At 45.5% G+C, this 19,407-nt stretch overlaps 1 protein-coding gene across 6 annotated transcripts in view; it reads right to left on the reverse strand.

The window, feature by feature from the left end:
• KIAA2012 overlaps positions 1 to 19,407 on the reverse strand; it is a 101,856-nt gene that overhangs the window by 70,764 nt on the left and 11,685 nt on the right. For 4 of the 6 annotated variants that reach the window (XR_014300112.1, XM_082688858.1, XM_082688859.1 and 1 more), the window contains exons 3-9: positions 14,586 to 14,745; positions 12,282 to 12,437; positions 8,487 to 8,629; positions 7,223 to 7,406; positions 6,450 to 6,592; positions 3,369 to 3,537; positions 2,674 to 2,823 (exon numbers count right to left, since the gene is read on the reverse strand). Coding sequence is in view for 5 of the 6 variants with exons in the window: in XM_082688858.1 (XP_082544984.1) it covers positions 2,674 to 2,823; positions 3,369 to 3,537; positions 6,450 to 6,592; positions 7,223 to 7,406; positions 8,487 to 8,629; positions 12,282 to 12,437; positions 14,586 to 14,745 (1,105 nt within the window). In the remaining variant the exon portion in view is untranslated. The remainder of the gene's footprint in view (positions 1 to 2,673; positions 2,824 to 3,368; positions 3,538 to 6,449; positions 6,593 to 7,222; positions 7,407 to 8,486; positions 8,630 to 12,281; positions 12,438 to 14,585; positions 14,746 to 19,407) is intronic. The other 2 variants (XM_082688861.1, XM_082688860.1) reach the window with 2 other exon arrangements.

Here is a 19,407-nt window from a genome sequence, read left to right on the forward strand (position 1 = left end):
CTAAGTGATTGAGACCATGTCTTCATCTCAGAGGGAGTGGTGTCTATTTCCTATTCAACACAGTGTTGCTGTTGTGTTTAAAAGCTAGCTTCACACATAATTTCAAAGTATCATGGGCCACTTATTTACTGCAAAGGGAAAAGGTATCTTTACAATGGAGGAATCTAGTAGACACCACCTTTAACTAAATAATGAATTTGAACATCCCCTGTAATGAAACAAATGATAACAAATGGAATAAATATGAAGGCATACTTCCTGTCTCTTGATGTGATATACCGAGAAAGCTGTATCATGACCTACATACTGTTCTTGCCCAAAATGTTGGATCCATATCTAATCACAAGGAAACAGACAAATCAAAATCGAGCCTCATTCTGAAAAGCAGCTGGCCTACTGTCTTCAAAAATGCTCATGTTATGAAAAACAAGGTTCTAAGGACATGGGACAGTTAAATACAATACATGATCTTGAGTAGAATCCTGGATTGACTGGGGGGGAAGGGGGGAGGAACCACAAGGAACATTATTGGTATAATTATGAAAATTGGAATATGGACTATATATTAAATAATAAAGTTTCTTGAGTGTGGTAATTACATTGTGATTATGAGGGAGAAAATCAGTGCTCTTAGGAGATACGTGATGATAAGAGAAGAAATATACAAAGTCTGCAATTTAATCTCAAGGGTTTGGCAATAAAATATGTCTGGCGTATGTGCATATCTAAAATCGGGTTTTATTTTTATGATATTAAAGGTGCGATAATCCAGGGCTAAGCATGTAAATGGCTACATGCAGCCTCTGGCAAAGGGATAGTCCCTGCTTGGTAGCTTTAGACACCCTTATCCCAGGAGTCTGTCTTTCTTTCTTTCTTTCTTTCTTTCTTTCTTTCTTTCTTTCTTTCTTTCTTTTAAAGATTTATTTATTGGGGCACCTGGAGGCTCAGTTGGTTAGGTATCTGCCTTTGGCACTGGTCATGATTCTGCGGTCCTAGGATCGAGCCCCATGTCGGGCTCCTTGCTCAGCGGGGAGCCTGCTTCTCCCCTTTGATTGTGATCTCTCTCTCTCTCTCTCTCATATCCTCTCTCTCTCTTAAGTAAATAAAACCTTAAAAAAAATAAAGGTGTATTTATTTATTTTAGGTGGAGAGGAAGGCGAGGGGAAGAGGGAAAGAACAGATCAAGCAAACTCCGTGCTTGGGCGGGGGGTGGGGGGGAGCCCGACATGGGGCTGTATCTTAGGACCCTGAGATCATGACCTGAGCCAAAACCAAGAGTTACACGCTTAACTGACGGTCACCCAGCAGGCCTGCCCCCGGAGTCTTTGTAAGAAAGACTCCCATGCAAATCTTGCCTCTTTAGAGTCTTCTTTAGGCTTCTCTGATTCGGTTTGGTCACATACTGAACTAGCTAACACCGAGGTATCACGGATTTCTTAGAGCAGCTTCCCCTTGGCAGGGTGGCAGAGGACAGACAAGTGCTAGCTCCTTGGTGGACATGGCCACTCAAAACAGGCGGAGAGCCGTGCGAAGCGAGGACACCAAAGATGAAACCCCCTGGTGTTGCCATTGATCCCAGTGGCTCAGACCGTGCACTGGCCATCGTGGTGCACAGATGGCAAGTTCCTTTCCTACCTGTTCGCAAAGAGTGACCCTTGCTCATATTTGTGTTTGTTGTTTTTTAAAGGAAACTTCAGTGTCTTTAGGATGATTAACTCTCACTTAAGAGATAGAGTAAACAAGCCCCCGTCCCAGTTATCAAAGGAAGCTCTCAAAACTGAAACATCTCAAGAACTTCCTGACCTGGGCTCATTGTTTTGTTTATTCTGGAAGATGGTAGAGTGTAGTGAGCAGGAGGACGGAGGCAGAGGGCCCGAACTCCAGCCCCAGCGAGGTCACTTGCCGTTGGGTGACCTCAGACAAATTAACTGTCAATTTTTTTTTTTAAGGATTTTATCCATTTATTTGAGAAATAGCGAGGGACCACAAGTGGGGCAGAGGGTGGCCCAGCAGAGGGAGGCTCCCCACTGAGCCGGGAGCCCCATGTGGGGCTCCATCGCAGGACCCCTGGATCATGACCTAATTACCACTGGTCAGAGATCACTTAGCGTTTGTCATATAGTCATTTTGCCCTTTGGAAAAGAGGTCCAGTTTTCTGAAAGCGAGGGGCTTTCCAGAATCTGACCCCTTATTTCCAACCTATCAACACATAAAAAACACGCTTAGATACACTCATGTGTATGGTTTCACATGTCTATATGATGTTTTGAAAAATCGGAATGAAGTCTTTCATTGATATTAAGACTTTTAATGAATAAGTATGTATTCCTAAATTGATTAGAAATGAAATGTCATTGGTTAAAAACATAGGATAAACTATAAAGTATGCAGAAATGTTCAGTGAGCTGGGTGCTGTTTTAGGTCTACAGCCAGAAACCATTAGTAAGGGGTGATTCACTGAGTAAGTTGCATGAACTAGACGCTAAAGTGGTTTCATTGTAGCACTTGGGTTAAAAGGCAGGAGCTGCCTGAATTAAGTCATCTTCAAGAGGCAAGGGAGGAACTAGCCTCCCTTCCAGCCTCCTTTTGCACGGCTGAGGACTCTCGTGTGTCTAGCCTTGCTTCCCTTTGGGGTGAGAGTCCTGTGGGGTGCTGGAGGGAATGGAGAGCTACCTTGACGTGAGAGCATGTCCCTGCCTGTGCCCGCTGGGAGATGCACGGTTAACTCCCTTGGCTTTCCTAGGGATGCATGCTTCAGGGAAGGTTTCCAGAAAGGCCTGGACTTTTCTTCTGTTTCTGGTCCTGCCTCAGGGTGTGGAGCACCTAGGAGACAGAGAAAGCCAAGTTTTGGAGATGTCTGTGGTTTTGGCCAGCCGTCTCTTCTTCTGGAGGCCCGTCTCTCCCCCTCTGCTCCCATATGTGGTCTGGGTGGATCTGTGTCTACTCCCTGACTCTGGGGGTAGGCATGCGACTGAAGCCTGGCACATGGGCACTCCTCACTGTCTGAGCTGTGGTGATTGGGTCCAGGTTGGGCATACAAGCCACGCCTGGCCCATGAGAGGCAATTCTGGTACTTTCACAAGAGCTTGTAAGGGGCATATCCTTTGGAGTCCAGCTAACAGGTAAGAGGTTAGCATGAAACTGCCCGAGGCTGTCTTTACTACCTACCATATGGGGACACACAAATATGACCAGAAGACATTTGTTCTTTTTCTTCCTTTAAAAAACATGCTCTGAAGGGGATGACCCTGAAGAGAGTCACCTATGATTTAGGAAATGGTTACATTAGGGAGACCCCCCCCCCCCCATCCCAGTGTTTACTGACCTGCCTGTGTTCCATGAGGAACACGCAAACACTGGGGACCTACCTCTTTGGTGTGGTTTTTCTTTTGGGGGGTGTTGGGTGTGGAAATGAATCTCCACAGGGAGGATGAAGAGCTCTGCTGGAGCTTCACTGGCTTTAAGTGGACTCCTCAGGGGGTCCAGGACTCTGGGCTGTTCCGCTGGGAGAGGGGGTAACGTCAATGCCTTTGACACCTGAAGAAAAATTGTAAAACAAAACCAAACCCATCACGGCAGGTATTTAAAAACTGTTGTTTGCAGAGGACAAATGACACCGCATCTTCTTGTAAGTCTGGTGCCGGGTGCTGCGGGGGGTGATGTAGCCTTGGTACCCGTAGTGGAGAAGTGGAGCCAGCCGACGCGGCGGCGGCTAGCTGTCTGATCAAAGCCCTGTCGCTCTGCTCTTTGGGAACCTGGCAATGCCCCTCCCTTAATCCAGCCTCTTACTCCCCTGAGAAATATAAAGTGATAAATTCACCAGCCTTCAAGACAAACTCTAGTCTTTCTTTGTCTTGTAGCTGGGGAAATTAAGCTGGGATGGAATGATACAGCTGAGGTTTCTATGTACAGAGAGGGAAGAACCTCTATGTATGTTGCTAAGGGGAAAAAGCAGAAGAACATTCTGCCACCTTTTAGGCTAGAAAGGGCAGAAAGCAGGAATATGCATTTGTGCTTGCTTACTTTATGTAAACTCTCTAAGCCTCAAATTCGTTTTCTGTAAAATGGAAGTAATCATACTTCCTTCCTCATCAGGTTGCCATGAGTAGTACATTACATACAGTTACAATGGTGTTTGGAATTAGAATTTTGCCTCTATTTCTTTGAGGGTAGACTCTCCTCTTATTAGGTTTAATGCCCAGTCTTGCCACTTGCAGGGTATCTAGGCGTCCCTATGTTTCTGCAGTATGAACAGAGCTGAAAATGAATCACCCCGTAACAAAGGCAGCAACAACTTTAGCCCAGTTTTTTTGGTGTCCAAAAAACCCTAATACGTGTGTGCGAGTGCATGTGTGTGTGCGTCCAGAGAGAAAGGGAGACAGAGAGAGGGAGAGAGACATTGGGGTAGTACTTAGAGCCTTCTCTTTCCAGTTGTTCAAAAGTTGCTGAGGGACATGTCAAAAGTCATCTGGGGGTCTATCTCTTGGTTTTGGCTCAGATTGTTAACGAGGGTCTTGAGATCGAGTGCTGTGTCGGGCTCTGTGCTCAGCACAGAGTCTGCTTGGGTTTCTCTCTCGATCTGCCTCTGCCGCTCCCCACCTCTCTCTCGCAAATAAAATAAATAAATCTTTAAAAAGCAGAAGTTGCTGGAAATGTCTTTTAGTTTGCAGCTTTTAACATATGAACTTGGCTCTGTGAAATGTACATGTGTGCTGGGTTTCAAGGAGTTCAATTTCACAGAAGGAAAAATAAAAATGTTTCTCAAATTTTTTTTTTTTTTTAGTGTTCAAAGAGAAAAAAAAATGATCAGAAACACATGTAAGCATCATCCATGTTTAGAGTTGAATGAGGAAGGAAATTCACCCAAGTATATGCAGGGTGATATTTATGATTTCAAGACATTAAGAGGGATGCCTAGGTGGCTCCGTGGATTAAAGCCTCTGTCTTTGGCTCAGGTCATGATCCCAGAGTCCTGGGATCAAGCCCCACAAAGGGGTCTCTGCTCTGCAGGGAGCCTGCTTCCTCCTCTCTCTCTCTGCCTGCCTCTCTGCCTCCTTGTGATCTCTGTCTGTCAAATAAATAAAATCTTTTAAAAACAGACATTAAGAAAACGATTTAATCAAATACCTGCACATAGGATCTTTATGTTCCTGGAGACCTTCATTGCCCAGTGCCAGCTGCCCACCAGCTGCCCTTTCCTGAACACTGACCTTGTGCACGTTGTTTGACAAGGATTGCATTGAGAAATCCAGGTGGAAACCCATATGATTTGTATGAGGTATGATGACAAACCAATCCTTAATTTCTTTATTCTAATTAAAACTTTATAGAGTTTTGATATAGTAGAAAATATTGCCTTCCTCTGCCAACACATATATATGGGTTGAAGGAAAGACTCCTGTTCTCTGTGCCTGGCTTGGATCTGGGCTGACCTGGGGTATGGGATCAAGAGCTTTCCTCAAGACAGCAGTGACTCGGGCAGATCAGGCCTACTGTTTGCGTCCCTAAGGAACCTCAGAAGACAGAGGCCCTTCTGATGTGGGTGGGAAGGTTTTGATCAGGTTAGACACAGGAAATCTGAGAAAATCCTGAGCAGGTTGAAAAGAACCTCCCTCATTGGCGTCAGGAGCACCTGGAGTTGCCCATGGCTCCTCCAATGCCATTTCGGAGGCTGAGTCCCCACAGTGAACAAACATCGCTCTTGTTCCCATTCCAAGACGAGATACTTTCACAGGAATGCATTATCTCGTGTGATCCCTCCATCAGCCTGAGGTGGGCATTACTATCCGTGTGCACAGATGAGGTCAGTGAAGCTCAGAGGGGTGAGTGACTGGCTTGAGTTCACGCAGCTGCTACGGGACAGAACTTTCCAGAGCCCCACTGCTCCTGCTCAGCACAGGTACCTTCAAACCACCGAAGGCCTGCGCAGAATTGCAAAGCAGGACAAGGCCAGAGACAGCGAGGAATATTCCTGAGGGGAGAAGGTATACTTGACTTTTGGCTGGTAAAGCTGCCAGATTTACTGTACATTTTCAAAGGTGACAGATTCTCAATTAAGCAAAACCATTGCTGGATTAAGATCACCAGCATTTCGAGTTTGAAGTGGGTCAATGGCTTGCAAGCTCAAATTCTGTTCTTACATATTTACAGATAAGCCCCAGCCCCCTCATAGCACAAAGGACCCTGTTGCCACCAGAGTGTGGTAATATCATAAGGTAGAACTAGGGGCGCGGGGGTGGGGGGCAGTTGCAGTTGAAACTCCTTGTACTTCACTATTTTCAACATTTAGTAAATTATAACCGTTTTATTTCAGCTCCACATGGTGAGCTCAAGAGCGAGTAAGGCCAGTTCTCTGTTTGAGACATCCCTTTGAGTTGCCTCGTTCCCGGATTGGGATTAATCTTTGAAGGGCAAACACGCATGCGCACGTGCACACGCACACATACAACCTTTTTCTTCTTCGCTTCCCCAGCTGTGTTTTTCTCTGAGCCGGTAGCAGGTGCTAGAGGAGGGAAAAGGCATCTTTCAGCAGGAGGCTCCGGGAACAAGTGGCTGCTTCGGCCCTTATGGAGTTTTATATTCCCTTGTCTGTCTGTAGAAACAGGATGGGAATGAGAACGTATGAGTTGCAGGTATGAGAATGGACAGTTGACCTTCAACTTTTGTCACTTTTGGGTTACCAGGAATAGAGGCAAGAACAGGCACTGAGAGAGCCATGGCTTTAGCTGAGGCAGGTTCAGGGAGTCCTAGTCTCATCACCTGGCTTGGGTTCTTGCTGGCACGTCAGGTGCTGGAGAGAATTATAACGCTAGTATTAACAGTTAACACGTATTCAGTGCTAAGTATAGGAAAAGAATGATACAAACTATTTTCTCTCCAGTAACTCACCTAATCCCCAAAATAGTCTTAGGAAGGTATTAGCTTATCCCCATTCTATAGACGAGGAAACTGAGCCTGAGCAAGACCAAATAACATGCTCAAGATCACAGCTGGAAAGTGGGATTAATTTACACCCCGGCAGTCTGAGGGCAGAATGTGTGCGCTTGAGTCCTAGGCAGGGTGGAGGCTGGCGGTGTTGTTGCCGCCTTCTGCCGGACTCGGGCTGTTACTTTTGAAGAGGAGAGGCCCGAGGCAGTGACACTGGGTGTGCCTCAGTGTTCTCAGATGAACTCTGCATGATTAGGGTTACCGAGATTAACCAGCAACACGTTTAGCTTCTTACCGTTGAGATCTGCCTTTCTGTTGGGAAAGGCCCCTCCATAGAACGTAATCTGAGATTTGTCACTCAGGAGCCAAGAATGGCCGATGTGGGCATGCCCAAAGGCCCTTCGGGAGGCTTGCTGTATGTTTTCACTGTGGCTCTCCTTTGAAGTGTGTATACGGTAGTGATTCTCTATTGATGTGTCCTGGGGAACGACAGATACACATCCTATAAACAGGCTCTCTGAAGAAACAGACCAGTTCAGTCAGACCTTGTGGCTAGACTCTCAGCGGCAAGGAAGAAATTTCTTTTGCAGTTTAGGAAGAAAAACAGTTGTAACAATATGTTCTCCAATGCTATCTGTTATAATAAAACATTGTATTATCATGAGAGCAAGAATGACCTTTAACCATGCCTGACCTAGAGTTTTCTTTCTTTTTTTTCATATAGTGCTTTCCTGCAGGAAAATTTAAAAATCAAAACGAAGCTCTATGTCCTTGTCTTTATGCATTGTAAAATGTCTCTCCCTCTGCCCTTCTCCGTGTGGCAGCTCCCTTCTCCCCTTTCTAGCTCCCAGTGGCATGTGACTTTCTCGTCAGTCGAATGAGCTTAAAGATAGGAGCATGTGTTGTCTCTGTTGCTCAGAACCACTGTCATCTTGTACACACACACACACATTCTGACACACACACACACAGGCCTTAGAGTTAAGGAAGCACCTTTATATCCTAATGTATTTAATCCTCAGAGCGGCCTAACGAGTCTGTATGGTAACAGCTCCATTTTGCAAAGGAGGTCATTCAGGCTCCTTTTAAGTTTCTTTATCACATTCACCATGCCTTGTCAGAGGTAAGACCCAAACCAAACCTTTTCCAATTCGAAGGCCATGAGCTCTTTTCCCTAGAGAAGACGACAGCTGCCGAGGTGGGGTAAAGAGTGGAGGGGGACCCTATGCTTAAATAAGTTTGGAAACCCATGAGTTCAGGTTAAACCAGCTACTTTACCTATAGAACTTCCCCCAAATGGCCCGTATTTAAGTGTGCCCTGTGACCCTCTGGGAGGAGAACATGGTATGTAGCATTTCCTAAATGTTTTTGGCTATGAACTTCTTTTTTTCTCATTGAGACGCTGGCAGGGTTCCACACGTGACACTTTGGGAAACAGTGGTCCATAGGCTCGAAGTCCTCTTCCCTTCTCTGGAGGAACCCCAAGAAACAGTGAAGGGAGGGCGTATCCCCTCTGAAGTCAAGAACCATGACAGAGGGGAGCCCACCAGAAATGGTACCTCTGCCTGGGTTTCAGCTTCCTGCCATGGCTGCTTCCTGAGTTGCGGCAAGTGAATCCCCTGACTGCCGTCGCTCTTGGCTCTGGAGCCCTGGTCCACACGTCCACTAGCCCCAGCTTCCCCTTCAGCCAGGCCCTGCTGCCCTGCAAAGGGGAACAGTGGGTCAGCCTTGTCAACCCAGAGATAGGCTGATGCTATTAGCCGCTTCCAAGCTGCCTCCCTACTTGCTCTTCTGAGCAAAAGTGTTGATCAACGCCCTTGTTTCTCTTCCCTCCTTTTTCCTGTATTTCCGCTAGTGCCTTCACGGAAGTGGTAGTCAGGTCTACAGAACAGAACTGCACTAGGAATCAGGAGGCTTGGGACTGAGTCTTCATTTCTTGGACTCAGTTTCCTCATCTGTAAAATGGGGATACTGATTCCTTGCCCTTGCCGCCTCACCGAGTTGTCTGGAGCTCGTACAGAATAATGAACGTGATGGCCCTTTGCAGACGGAAAGACAAGAGGGTAACAGTGGTGTGATCGTGGAGGACAGACCCGCATCCCTGCTCTGTCGTCACTGAGATGCTCAGGCGGAAGCACTTGATTTCCTGGGCCGTCTGCTGGTTGTTTACTTGCGGAATGTGCTGTGATGGACGGCTGCTTCGCTCTCTGAACTCACCCTGTCTGTGCAACGCTCAGGAAGGATCTGAGTCAACAGATGACTCCAGCCGAGTTCACAAATCTTTCATCGGTGGGGTAAAGGGTCCCGCAGCTATTTTCATCACTTACTCAAGGTAGATTTATTGCTGAAACGATCTGGCAAACCTTCCTTGTTTGGCGCTGCTTTAGCAACACCTTCTCTCTCAGCACGCTGTTCTGGGGAACAATATGGGACTGTCTTTCAACCATGGGTTTCTGGAAGCCGTTCAGGGGCCCTGTATATGTTGGAACTCCAGACTTATGGAGGCTCCCAGCCAGCCTCACGTTCTGTCTATACTCCCCAACCCTCGTCATCCCCTGCGTCATTCCCTTCCTTGGTGTCATGGGTCCAAAGCCAGATGCCCACTTGCGAGGCTGCTCCTTCCCTCCAGTTCTCCTTCCTTTGCCCATTGGCTCCTGACTGTTTGGGGGTCTGAGCCAAAGCCAAGAATGTGGGTGGAGCAGAGGTAGACCAGGCTCAGGTTCAGAGGGGTCTGCTCAGGTTTTAGTGGCCCAGGGAAACCTGACGAGCCCTGGGGAACCCCTTAATCCGGGGAGGTCCAGGGAAACACTAGGCCTGCCCCAAGAGGACCACAACACCATACAGGGTGTGGCACTAAAGACCTTTCTGTGTATTCTAGAGTGATCCTTTGGGGCCAAGCCAGACTTCGGGTCCATCCTTTCTGGTCAGATTTACCTGGAACCAAATGCATTTCTGAGGGCAGAGGAAGTGAAACTCTGGCAAGTGGCCACTCACTCAGCGGACAGCCGACTACAGTAGACTGAGTTGGGGCAGGAGGCACCGTGGGCAGGGGATAGACAGAAGCCTTCTTCCCTTTGGCTGTATCCCAGGTGATATTGAATATATGACTCAATCTATTCAAGGGAAACCAAGATTTTTCTCAGGAAACATCATCTCTGGCTCATGTGCTTATGCTTAATAAAAACAGGTGTGCAAGCAAGGTATTGGAAGTTTCAGTTGTTGAAAGGAGACCATAAAACTTGGTCTCTGTGTCTCAAAATTTGGATTCAGATTACCCAAATAATGTGAAATGGAGTAGCAATTTAGAGGTCTTGGAGAGCTTTTTTACCTCTGTCCTCTTCTGTGATTTTTTTTTTTTTTTTTTTTTTTTTTTTTACAATGACCCAGAGAGGGTAGAAAGCAGATACCATTACTTCCAGTTTGCAGATTAGCAAACTAAGGACCCAGGGAGCATAAATGACATGACCAACATCACATAGTTGGGGAAATCTTATATTTGCAGCTGGGACTTTTCCTACTTTTCCAAATAAAGTGTCTGGAAGAAAGAGGGAGGCCAAGGGAAGATGAAATTAAAACCAATAAAACCATCCGTCAGGGTTCAAGTTATAGCCAATGAGCTCTTTTTATTTCTTTGCAAATTAATTTTTGGTCCTTATGATCGTGAGCAATGAGGCACTGTGATTAGTAATTATGCTGAAATACACAAGGTAGGAAGGTCTATACCTAGCATTTATTGAGTGCCTACTATGTGCCAGATATGGCATTATCCCATTTAACTCCAACATCCAACCCTGTGAGGCAAAGGTGGGTGTGGTCATCTCCATTTTATACACGAGGAAACTGAAGCCCCGAGAGGTCAGATGGCTTGGGATCTGGTGCTAATGGCCACATGTTTAATTACAATTCTATATGGCCTCTCTGTTTTCTTCCTGATTGTTTCAGCCCTTGGCATATGGCATTAACTAAGGAAATCACTTGATCCCTTACATGTGCAGTGTTGATCTACTCCCCAAATGAAAGTACTTCAGTCCCCTGTCTAGTATTTATAGACCCTAGGACATCAAAATCCAAGGATATTAATTGGAGACAGTGGAATTTTTGAAGAGAGAGGACATAAGGCAATGTCAAATGGGTTGCCACCTGGGAAAGGACAGAAAGTCCCAACACAGGAGCGTTACCTGGGCAAATTCACCCATTCCCAGGCCAAGAATGGCCCAGAAATTAGATCTTTTTAGTGTCCCAGAATCAACTGGTTTCAGAGATCTTGACCCACATTAGCAAAGTACATAGAGACTCTATAAGCCAGGGTATTAATTTACAAAGAGGAATACAATTGCCTGACCAGCATATTTCCTGTATATGAACTATATGTGGGTCAGGTTATAACCAAAATTCTCTGGTTCTAGAGTCAAGACTTAAGGGGAATATTTGGCAGGAATGTTTAATGAGAACATGCCACATTCTTCTCCATTCATTGGATAGACCAGATAATCTACTTATCCTGACCAGATCCTTTTCTAAGGACAAGACTTGGTTAGGCACTATCATTATTTCTGGAAAATTCCTTTTTTCATTTCAGAAAAAAATAGCTATATTATGTTAGGCTCTTGTTCTTCCCTTCTCTTTTCTCGAAAACCCTGGCACTAGCCAATGTCTTACTCTATGTCCATTAGCGTTACTCAGTCCTCTTTTCTTATCTCCCTTAACAATGGCAATTTTTGGATCATTTATTGCTTCAAGTTCCCAAGAATAATTTTGACAAATAAAACCCCCATAGTACTGAACAGCTTACAGACAATTCAGTAATCTTCTGTACGGTAATGAAGCAGGTCTTATTATGTTCATTACAGAGATGAGCAAACAGAAGCTCCAAGAGGTTAAGTGACTTGCTCAAGATCTTACATCTAGTAAAAGAGAGAACAGACAGTGCTCCAAAACCTGGATATTTTTTCTTATGATATTGCCACAAAACCATAGAATTAAAGAATGTTAGAGGATAACAGGCCTAAGAATTCTAAAATCTAGAGTCTGGACCTGTACTGTTTAATACAGTACCCAATAGCCACATGTGGCTGTTTACATGTAAATTAATCATAAGTAAGTAAAAATTTAAAAAATCAGTTTCACAGTCATACTTCCAACATTTCAAGTGCTCAATAGCCACATATGGCTAATGGCTACCAATTGGACAGTATCTATTATAGAATAATCCATCATTGCAGAACGTACGGTTGGATAATTCTGGTATAGACTCTAAAGACAATGAAACCCAGAATTCCCTTATTTTTAGTAACTCCATTTTAAAGTGTTAAAAATCTAAATGTTTGAGATCTGGTCATAAAATCAACATGTACCTTGTTCAAAAGATTTTCCTTGTTGAATCCAAAATGGAGGGAAGACAGGCAGGAGATGGTATTTTGGGGGTACACCTGAAAGATCCTGTTGTGGCCTGAGATTCTTTGGTACATTAAGTTGACTGTCCTGGAGCAGCACAGAATCCTTGATGTACCCTGAAGAGTAGGTTGGGAGTTATTGGTAGAAACAGTGATGCCAGTCCAGAGGTCTTGGAGATGACTACAAGGTTCCCCACTTACACTAGTCTTCGCTTTAGACATTGCCCGTTAAAGAAGACAACTAGAAGATGGAGGGATTAAAATTGTATAGAACCCACAGAGGGTTCTCTGTTCAGTGTCTTGGGTACTTCTGGTCCTGTGCCACATGTGGGTTTCTTCCACTTCATCATTTCCAAGAAACTGGGTCTCCCTGGTGGAAGAAGCATGGCTGCTTCTTTGGGGTTGGGTAGAAGATCCCTCCTGCTTCAAGAGGAGAATCTGAAGGTTTCTCCTGGAGGTATCCTACTTGGTTCTGTAGGCCCCATGATTCTCAACTCAGTCATTCTACAAGTATTTAATGGGGGCTTATGATGGCTAGCATGGCCCCTTTTTAGAGGCACTAATAGTCTGTTGGAGAGACCAAGCTTTCCTGTGCTCAACTTTGTGGCCCCAAAGGTCAGTGTGATATAAGGTCAGAAAATAGGGAGCTCGATATTGGCTGGAGTTGTCAGAGAAGCATTTGTAGAAAATGTGGGCCTAAAGGGTCTGAAGGAGTTATCACAGGGGTGAAAAAAGATGGGACCGGAGAACATACACCAGCATCACAAGGGTAGTGAGCTCTGAGACGTGAGCTCTCTGGTGGAGGCCACTGGGCCAGTGATCTCATACCACAGTGTTGCTGTTGTCCCTCCAGCTAGAGGGTCTCACCGTCAAGAGGTACACCGGTGACGAATTATGGCAAGGGGCCCAAGAATGCACATACACATGAATCCTTTCTTAAACTACACATTGTGGCCATATGACTTCCAAAAAGGGGTCTGAGGCATTTTTTGATGTGAAGTGGGGTTCTTGTCCTTGACAGTGTTGGGCCTAGTCTATGGGGCCGTGGTCTGCTGTGTCCTCTGCTCCACCCAGTGATAAGTATATCTTTGGTTAAGGGGCTCTTTCTTACAAGTGTTAAATAATGAAACTGCCTCTAAAGCTGGGCCTACCATGAAGGTAAAACCAATTACTGGACAAACCCACATCTCATTTTCCTTCAGTCATCACTTACTGGGGAGAGAGCTGTTTTCTCTCCCTTCCCAAGGTAAACCTATAAACCAAATCCTTTGGTCCTGTCTGTTTGTGCTGAAGAAATGGCAGACACCCAATGGGCACTGGCAAGTCCTACTTCTCACTCCTCTCATCCCCAACAAGGTTGCCAAATAAAATACAGGATGTCCAGTTAAAGTTGGATTTTTTTTTTAAATTGGATTTCAGATAAACAATGAATACTTTTTTAAAGCAAAAATATGTACCAAATATTGCAAGTTTAACTCTCTGTGTCCATATGTGTCTGTGTATAGAGTATATTCCATGCATATATTCTATGTGGAAGAAAGCCACGTGTGGCACTATGTCTATATATCTGTGTATGTCTGTGTGGGTCCCTGTGTGTATGCGCTAAACCTGGCAACTTGGATCCCCAACAGTTTCCTGTTTTCGTTTTAAAGCTTTTACAGAGTCCGTTTGGGGTCTCTGCTCAGCAGAAGGGCATCCATCTCCTCAGTGGGTGGTATCGGAGAGCTGCCATCTTTAATAGGAGGAGGCCTAACAGTCCCACTTCCTGGAGCTGAGATCACCTCAGAAGGGCAACTAGGGAGTGATGGGGTGAATGTGGGAGCTGGGGGCGCCGTGGGGAGGATTCGTCTTCTGGTCCCAGCTCTGCTTTTGACTGAATGACTTTGGATAGCTTCCTTTGCCCTCTCTCCCCCAGCCTCCTTTTCCTTATCTTGTAAAAGAGAGGGATTGATCTGGAGGACCCGAAGTCTCTTGGTGGGGAAGGTTGGCGAGAAAGTTCTGCTTGGGATGTGGGCTGTGAAGGTCCTGGGAAGAGCTAGAGAGAAGGCAAGACTTCAGGCTGTATGTTCCTCCGCAAATGTGGGAGAGGACAAAAGGCAAAAGGTGTGACCGAGGCTCTCGGCTCCTAAGCTGAAGCACCTTTGTCTGTCTTACACAAAATTGGACCTGAAATTCTCGTGTTTCAGGACTTGATGGAAAACACTCTCACATCAGAATTCAAGGCAGGGCATCTCAGCATGTATGTCCTCCCGTAGCCCCACTGACCTGCACATTGGAGCCTGTACATGGTGTCAGGGGGCCATGTCCGCAAGAGGCCTCGGAGGTATCTCTTGGCTGAATACCCAGGCTGCATCTGCCGTTGGCCCTGGCTCTCTGGTTGGCTTCGGAAATGGAGGTACGGCTGCCAGGCTCTGTCCTGTTCCCTCTGTGGGGACACCAGTCAGGAAACAGCATGGCTGCGGAGTCCTGAGCCTCCCAGTGATACCCTCTGGTTAGCATAATCCTCATCAGTAATCGGGGAGACTCCTGGAAGGGGCCTAAAGGCCCCTGAAACAGATGCCTCGGCCAACAGACATAAACCAAGAGCCCACAGAGCAAAGCTCTGAAAGGCCCCTGCAGATTTGCAGTTGGAAGGAAAAGGACAAATGAGACATTCCAGACCCCGTCTTGAGACGAAGCATCAGAATAGAATAAGAGTCTCAAAGAAAACACATTACTTAGTTCAGGCTGTGGAAATCATTTTAGTACCCGAAAAAGTGGTCCTATAGGGCAGTGGGAAAGTCAGCTCAACAAGTCAGCATCGCCGGTCAATGTTTACAGTATGAATAATGGGACAGACAGACTATGTTCATGTTACTGGGAAGCCTGGCACTCTGGAAATATCTGGCTCTGCTGCCTTTCATTGCAGCCCAGGAGAATTTTCTGGGAACCCAGCAGCCAAAGTCAGTTCCACTGTGCAAGACTCACAGGAAATAAATGGGAATAAGAACATCTTACACTTAGGTGGGCATATATATTCTACAAAGAACTTTCACCTCATTATAATCCTTTAATGTGGGCGAGTTAATACTATAATTACTCGAGTGATGCAGAACTCTCGTAGGATGATCAGTTAAAGACAAGAACCGCAAACACGAGGACTTGGGTTGACATCTGTCCGCCTCCCCCTTGTCTATGGTGGACATCACCAATCAATCATGGTATTCTTGACTGTTGAATAGATTGTGATTTCAGAGTCCTTCTCCTACAGAATTTTTAAAAAGATTTATTTACTTACTTGAAAGAGAGAGAGAGAGAATGTGAGTGGGGGGAAGGGCAGAGGGAGAGAGAGAATCCCAAGCCGACTTGGTCCTGAGTGTGGATCCTGACACAGGACTTGATTCTCACGACCCTGAGATCCTGACCTGAAACCAAGAATTGGACACTGAACCAACTGAGCCACCCAGGCGCTGCATTCTCCTACAGATTTTTAAGAAACTGAGACATCATTTATATATCATAACATGCACAAAGCTAAAATGTTTAGTTTAATAAAATCTGACAATTGTATACACCTTGGTAGCCACACAAAACAAAATATAGCCCAGAAAGTTCCCTCATGCTAGTTCCTGGTCAGTTTCTCCCCACCCATTACTGATGAGGTCAGTAAACTACAGGTCTGGGTTGCTTTGCCATATCCTGCCAGAATTTACCAAAGAAGAATGGTTAAATTTTAAAAAGTAAAGAAAAAAAGGAAAAATACTATGGGAATATAGAACCTGCTTAATGTGGAGAGGAAGGCCTTGGGTTTTGGGTTCTTATTCTATGGAGCCAATCTGTGGTTTGCTCCCCATTCTGATGTATTCAGGATATCAAAATGCCACAGAAGGACAGCCTACAGCTGTAGCTGAAGAGTCAAGACCACCGGAGATTCTTCTTCAGCTAAAAGGAGGGTTAGGAAGCCAAAGTCCATAGGGCAAAAGAGTATCTCTGCTGGGGAGAGAGAAACCATTACCCAGGATAGATATTCATTCATTCATTCGTCCATTCATTCATACATTCAATTATTCATTCATACCGTGCATCAAACAATATGCCAGGCACTGGAGGAGAAGGGACAAATAAGACAGATGGAGAAGAAAGAATTATAGGGAAGGCAGTGGAAGCAAAGTGGCTCAAGTTCTCTCTCTCTCTTCATTTGTTCATTTGGTAATCAAACAAACATTGGTCATCTTTCCTGAGCATCTTCTAAGTGCTCAGTACTGTGGTTTTAAGTCATGCAATAGGAAGCCATAAGATCAAAGGCCTTTTTTGGGTGACCTGGAGCTTCATTCCCTTCCTGTAAATCTTTGCTTCCAGACTTTTCTCTGAATGCAACACTACCAAGCCTCATCTGAGACGCTACAGTCCCTACGCAGACGGCATGATGTACTGGTTGATCTGGACAAGAGCCCAGTCGTGGGTATGTCTGCAGTATCAGGCTGGTTCTGCAGCTCTACTGGGCAACGTGCTAGATGGGCAGAGAGTTGCCAAGAAGAGTCAGGAAGTCCTTTGTCCTGGAATTTGGGGTATCTAGACATATTTTGCCCAGTTTGAAAGCTGATCTTGGTCTCTGTATTGGTTTCCTATTGGTGCTTTGTTTTCTTTTAAAAAAAGATTTTATTTATTTATTTGAGAGTGAGAGTGAGAGCAAAGAGAGAGAGAGAGCACACGCAGGGGAAGGGGCAGTGGGAGAGGGAGAAGCAGGCTCCCCGCTGAGCAGAGACCACCCCCCCTCAGCCCCACAGTGTGGGGCTTAATCCCAGGACTCTCGGATCATGACCTGAGCCAAAGGCAGACACTTAACTGACTGAGCCACCAGGTGCCCCAGTTTCCTATTGCTGCTTTGACAAATTACCATATACTTAGTGGCTTTAAACAATAAACATTTATGATCTTATAGCTCTGGAAGTCAGAAGTTTAAAATAGATCTCACTGGGCTAGCGTCAAGGTGTTGACAGGGCTGTTTTCTTTCTGGACACTCTAGAGGATAATCTGTTTCTTGGCGTTTTCCAGTCCCTAGAGGCTGCCTGCATTCCTTGCTTGTGAACCCCTTGTCCATCTTTAAAACCAGCAAAACTGGGCTAAGTCCTTCTCGTGCTGCTATCTCTCTGGTTCTCCCTTTCAATTCCTTCTAACACTTTAAAGGATCCTCGTGATGCATTAACCTGCCCAGATAATCCAGGATAATCTCTTTTCTAAAAATTAAGATTTTTTTTTAAATTAAAATTTATTTATTTGAGAGAGAGAGAAAGAGTGCATGCTTGTGAGCAGGGGGAGGGGCAGAGGGAGAAGGAAGGGGAAGCCAACTTCCCCCTGAACACAGAGCCTGAGGTGGGCCTCAATCCCACCGACCCTGAGATCATGACCTGAATTGAATCCAAGAGTCAGAGGCTCAACCAACTGAGCCACCCAGGCACCCCAATAATCTCTTTGTTTCAAGGTCATCTGATTAGTAACCTTAATTCCATCTGCAACCTTTATTTTCCTTTGCCATTTAACCTAATACAGTCCAGGGATTAGGACATAGACATCTTCGGAAGTCATGATTCTGCCTGCCACAGTTTCTCTTAAGTTTTTTCCAGTTTTCTGGTTTCTCTTAGTTATTTCTCAAATCATGTCTGTGAAGTTGCTTAATAGATCTCGCATGTCATTGGATACACTGATGCCCCGAGAGAGAGGCCCAAGGCCTGCTTAGAGCTACCAAGAAGACCAGGCAGGGTTAAACCTATTCAGTCATTTCCAAGGCGTAGAATAATATGTTAAATAGAAAAAAGCAAGATTCAAGAGAGAATGTAAAGTACAATTACAATCTCATAAAAGTATATTTTATACATGTATAATCACGATGGAAAAACTGCAAGAAAATATATTAAAATTCTAATAACAGTGGTAATAGAGTCTTGGGCATAAAGTTACAGTTAGTTGTTTTTTTTCTTGCCTTCCTTTTTTGAAATTAAAAATCCAGTAATATGGTTAGATGATATTAAGACATGGAAAACATGTTAAAAATTAATTTATTTTATTACACCCATCCTCCTCTCAATTCCTTCTCTAACATTAACCTGGACCTCTAACTACCAGAAGTTTCTATAAAACCTAAAAGGAGACAGAAGGGAGCCGGGAAGGGAGTTTCTGGAACGGGGAAATAAGTGACAGCGGGAGGCTGGCTTCTCAGGCCTGCCTTGGCTTTGCCAATCAATTCCAGCTTTTGGTTTCTTCTGAAATGAGTAATTACTGTGCACCGCGCAGCCTGTTGTCCCCACTCTACCAGAGTGCTTCCTTTAATAAGGGACTTTCTCTGGCCAGCCATGTGGCAGTGCCCGCCAGGCCTCCATATGCGGAGGAGCAGGGAAGACCCCAAGTGCCTTCTCCACCCCCACCGCCCCCGCTGAGCACCGGCAGTCATGTCCACCCTCCCCAGTGCTGGCCAGTGAGGGTTTCCAGAGAATGGAAGGAGCCGCTGCAGGCTGCTCAGCAGATACAGCGTGGCAGGGTGCCAAGCCCAGACAGCCAGCCGCCATCTCACCACAGACGGTGGCCAGCCTTTGCGTGCGGGAGTTGACAGGGGTGAAGAGAGGAGTCCAGAAATCCCAAGACCAACAGACAAAACCCTGAGCCCCCCCACTTCTCCAGGTCCATTTCCAGGCTAAGAGTCCTACCTGCCTCACTGCCCTGACTTTCTTCCACGGGTTCTTCCCTCTAGGCCTTCCCTTACCTATGACTGGAAGGTTTCTCTCCACTTATTTGTACCATAAGACTCGGCTCAAATTCTACCTCCTCCAAGACGTAGTCACTTTAATCTGGTCCTTGCACACCCCTGCTGGGTAGAGGTTATAGCCTTTCCCTGTCACACCCTGACAGCTAATATGTTCATCCAACAATGATGTGTTGAGCCTCTGATGTAGGTCAGACACTATTCTAGGCACTGACAAGTTAATAACCCCTCAAGATGCTGGCGCGTTTGAATCGAAATCCCAAAAATGCCTGTCCTTCCTTGCTGAACACCTGTCTCTTGAACTGCCTGCTTCCATCAGAAGTTCTTCTCTGAGGAGGAACACAGCTGCCT

This window comes from Mustela nivalis (genome assembly GCF_964662115.1).
Source record: "Mustela nivalis genome assembly, chromosome: 11".
Lineage (NCBI taxonomy): Eukaryota > Metazoa > Chordata > Mammalia > Carnivora > Mustelidae > Mustela > Mustela nivalis.